This window comes from Plutella xylostella, chromosome 25 (assembly GCF_932276165.1).
Source record: "Plutella xylostella chromosome 25, ilPluXylo3.1, whole genome shotgun sequence".
Classification (NCBI taxonomy): Eukaryota; Metazoa; Arthropoda; class Insecta; order Lepidoptera; family Plutellidae; genus Plutella; species Plutella xylostella.
The window spans coordinates 9,811,046-9,815,346 of record NC_064005.1 but is presented as its reverse complement, the minus strand read 5'-3'; the positions used below and the strand labels follow the sequence as shown (position 1 = coordinate 9,815,346).

General features: G+C 46.6%; 1 protein-coding gene across 1 annotated transcript; it reads right to left on the bottom strand.

The window, feature by feature from the left end:
- Window positions 1–1,799: 1,799 nt before the first annotated feature.
- Window positions 1,800–4,052, bottom strand: LOC105392830 (phytanoyl-CoA dioxygenase, peroxisomal). Its single transcript, XM_011564512.3, has 4 exons — window positions 3,491–4,052; window positions 2,961–3,134; window positions 2,414–2,587; window positions 1,800–2,139 (listed from the first exon to the last, which is right to left on the bottom strand). The coding sequence occupies exons 1-4, from the start codon at window positions 3,689–3,691 to the stop codon at window positions 1,888–1,890; spliced, it is 801 nt and encodes a 266-aa protein (XP_011562814.3). The 5' UTR covers window positions 3,692–4,052; the 3' UTR covers window positions 1,800–1,887.
- Between the last annotated feature and the right edge of the window lie 249 nt (window positions 4,053–4,301).

The following is a 4,301-nucleotide window of genomic DNA, read 5'->3' as shown; positions in this document are numbered from 1 at the left end:
TGGGACGCCCGTCCGGCGGCGGTGAATAAAACCTGCATGCATAAAACATCGCCGCTGAGAGTTATTTCGGCTGTTAGTTCCAGCGCCGGCCGCTGGCGGCGGCGGCGGCGGCGCTAGTGGCGCGCGAGTGACAGTCCCACCGCCCGCCGCATTTATTAGATTTGGCCGCAGTTAGATACGTGCCGTGTGCCACTCCAACTTGTCCGGACTGACTGACTGCTCAAGTACCTATGGTTAGTTATATCTGTGTAACATCCTGTATTTATCCATAGAAAATTATGTAAATATCTACGTATCTCACTTAAGTCTAGAGAACTTAAAAAATGAACTGTAATATGGCACATAATTATAAATTACTTACCGCATTTATTTTATATCAATATAGTCTAGTTAAATAAAGCTCTTTACGAAATGCATAATGAATACCGGCTTTCATGAATAGTGGTCAAGTTTCTTGAAACAAGTAGAGCATTTTTGTTATACTTACGACGGTTTCAGCGAGCATCGCTAGTACAAGCGCTGTAAAACTGGAGCGATCGGTACAAATAAGTATAGAAATATTACTTTATTGCAGAGATCGAGCTTGATGCCGCCCGCCAGGCGATGTCTGCTTCTTATTGAATTTATGAACATCTACAATTTATAGCTCCAGATCTTGAGATAGATCCTACCTCTGGAGCCTCTGAACACTCGATGATTTACAGGAAGATTGCCAAAACGGTAGCTCTTACTTAGTATGTTGTTGAGGTATTCTCAAAATATTACATAGTTACAGACTCACAAGCACAACCAAGGTCGTAACTAGCAAAATCTTATATGCCGGACCGCTGAGCGTAGACACGTGATCGATAGAGGAAGGCCGCGGACAGTGTGGTGGAACTCCTTGGGAAAGGCTATGACCGGTAGTGTACTATTTTATTACAAACTGATGATGATAGTAAAATTAAAGCAATAATAATTTAATTAGGTACCTTATTACCATAAATGGCTGCCTACTTTGAGTAAGTGTCGAGGGTCGAGGGTAGGGGAGACAAGACGGTTTGTTTGTCGGCTCACAACTCGCTCGCGGCTGTTCCCGAATAATTAGCTAACACAGGCTGAACTAAACAGAAACACCACCTAGCATACCTAGGTACCCTGCTAGCTGCTAGCCCTCCTAGCTCGCCTGTGGCGGAATGCCTAATGGGCTAACGGACGAAACAGTGCAGAAAGTTTTGAAAGTTGGCGACTCGAAGTGAATTCAATCTTGGAAATTGTATTATAACTTCGTACAGTTTGTATTCCTTCAGGGAATAAAATTCACCTGATGGCAGATTGTATACATAGTTGTATAATGTATATACCTATCCTGATCATATAGTAACCGCTATGTAGTCTATCTAGCATTGTCACTTTGAGACGGGTTAGGTTTCTTTGCCAGGCGGGTTAGGTTTCTTTACCTACTTATGTCCAAAATGTTTTTTTTCTTAACCTCAAGGGGTCTTCTTATAAGAACCTAAGTACACAAAAAGGCCTGTAGAGAACAAATGAGTTTGGTGACGAGAACGTGTGTGTTTTGTTATTGTCGGGCACCGGGGCAGTGCGGCGGCGGCGGCGGCGGTAATTAGTCTCCGTCCGGACAACACCCGGCGCGGCCACACTCCAACTATTCCTGATGACTGCTCTATTCTGGACAATCTTATCGTTTTAGATAAAGTATTCTTGTTGAAAGAACACTAGGTATATTTTCATGGCAGATTTGTACACAAACGACGAAGACAGATGTGAGTGAGTTAGGTATCATTTTAAAGTAAACAGAATTTAATTAATTAATCTGTTTAATAATTATAATAACTCTTAATCACCGACACACTCCACAAACTCCCATCAATCCAACAACCAACCCCATCACTGCTCAAACCGCTTGCTGATACTCGCATCCCTATCCACATTCTCCCCGCGCAGCATCCAGCCCTGCCCGGGGCGTGTGGGCTGGGGTCCCAGCGGGCGGTCCGCCGCGTCCGCCAGCTGGGCCAGCACCATGCGGCGCCCGCGCGGCGACTCGTTGGCACTGCTGCCGTGGACCAGCAGGTACGAGAAGATGACGATGTCGCCGCGCTCCGCGATAACGGGGGTGGAGAGGGAGAGAGGGAACTTGGCCTGGAAAATTAAGAAAATATAGCGTACTTATGCTGGTTATTGGCTTCTTTAGTTTAGGGTGTCGTTAATCACAACCTCAAAACTAAGGGGTCTCGAAATAAGTGTGAAGAGGTGCGTTGGAAGTACAAAACCCCTATGAGGAACCTTGGAAAGAAGGCTCCTTTCTTATATTGATTTACAACCGTCAACTGGACATTGAAAAACTGGATTCAGCTACGTGTAACAGAAACCAACAACCACTCGTAAATCTTGGATACACTACTTGGCTACATACCTGGTCCACATAATGGAACTGCCCGTCAGTCTCCCGGGCCCCCACGTCCTCGAGCGGGCCGAGGCGGTGGCTGCCCGGGAACACGTGCAGCCCGCCGTTGTCCGGGCCCGCCGCGTCCAGGTGCAGGAACGCCGCCACCATCGAGTCCCGCTCGTACGGGAAGTAGTGGTAGTCCTGGGAAGAGATAGCACTTAACATTTGATAGCTCAAGAGGCAGTAGACCGGCCACATCAATACGCTGAAGAAAAGATGACCACTGGGATATATGTATAAACGAGTTCACAGGTGGAGACCAGCACAGAAAGGCAAGCGTAATCATGGAAGCCCTTTGTCCTGCTGGACCGATAACCTTAGACAGGATGTGCATTAGATCTGAACGACGCGACGAGTCTATAAAAATAAAGGAGCAGCTACTATTCTATCCTGAGGGGAAGAACCTTTATACACATCTCCCTAATTTCAAGTCAGCCAGCCTAGCCCCGTGTAAATTGGAGCAGCCTGGTTGTTGCAAAAGCTGATATAGGCGCTTCAGAAGCAGCTACCAAACCTGGTGCATCGGATAGGCGGCTCCCTTCTCCGGCGGCTTGAAGTGCGCCTTGGTGTGGTGCAGCTGGATGTTGGGCGTCCGCATGAGCTGCTGCAGCGCGTCCAGCAGCGCCGGCTGCTGCAGCCAGCGCCCGAACACCGCGTGGTGGAACTGCAGGTGGTGGATGCCCTTCACCTGCGACGGAAACAAGCGAATTATGTTGGATCATTTGCAAGGGAAATAGGTGGATTATGTGTGTTACAAGCTCAAGTTACAGTGGGCCGAAGATTTGATCAAGGACCAATACCCGTTGGGATAGAGTTCTTGAGAGGAGATGACGAACATGCCACCATAATACTGGATGGAAGACCTAAGGAGAGGAGTAGTGATTGGATGAGGAAAGCCGAATACAGAGGGTTGTGGCAATTCTTGGGAATGATGTCCAGCTATGGAAGATTTCTAGCTAATGGAGCAGTGGACAGTCTTCTAGTGAACCAATTTTGGGCAGGGAATACCGGCACCAAAAATTTACTTCTTGAAAAAGTACTTACAGTATATTGACTGTCACTCTTCCGGTCATCCTCGTCTCGCCCGACCCACGAGCTCTCCATCTTGTCCTGGTTCTTGCGCTGGAACAGCCGGTCGTACTGCTCGCTGAGCTCGTCCAGCAGATCCGCCGGCAGCAGCCCGGGCAGGACCAGGTAGCCGTTGTCACGGTAGAACCGCAGCTGCTCCTCGCTCAGGGGAACCATGGTGAAGGGCGAATCACACTGCACTTCCTACCAGAATGTGACACGGGAACCAGTTACAGAACTATACGGGCACTGGAAGACACTCCCTGTTTAGGTCTCTCTAGCAAAACAAACTGTTCTGAAAACAAGTTTATAATAATATTATCCGTAAAAATAAACCGCGTAATCATTACTACAATCGGAAAGTTTTTTCGGGGTTATCTCTAAAACTAGAGAGACTCGACTCGAAGTCGTGTTTTGTTTTGGGAATTAACTCCGGGAGGGAAAGGGATGGATAATTTTATGAACAAAGAGTTTAGAAGTCGAGTCGTCCTCTGCCAAGGTGTGGGAAAGAGATAAATGGTTGTTAGAAGTAAAGTGATGAATGAGTAAACTGTGATATAATATTTTTGCGGAGTAATACTTAGCTTATCATTTCTTGGCAGAGGTCGTGTCACGTTCGACGTAAATGTTGATAAATTTATGTTGCTTACAAAATCTTATTATGGTTTTCAGATCTCGTAGCTATTTTCGTATCCTATTTATAAACAGCTACCAACACCACACACTTAATAAGTTAAATATACTTGAAATAAGTTTCTCTAATTGCAAATTAGCCTTCACCCTCGTC

Bases quoted from the DNA above. Each gene is read 5' to 3' on its own strand.
- LOC105392830 (XM_011564512.3), bottom strand. From the start codon at position 3,691: ATGGTTCCCCTGAGCGAGGAGCAGCTGCGGTTCTACCGTGACAACGGC. The intron at 3,135-3,490 runs GTAAGTACTTTT...TTTCCGTCGCAG, and splicing joins AGAGTGACAGTCAATATACT to GTGAAGGGCATCCACCACCT. The intron at 2,588-2,960 runs GTTTGGTAGCTG...ATCTCTTCCCAG, and splicing joins CCGCCTATCCGATGCACCAG to GACTACCACTACTTCCCGTA.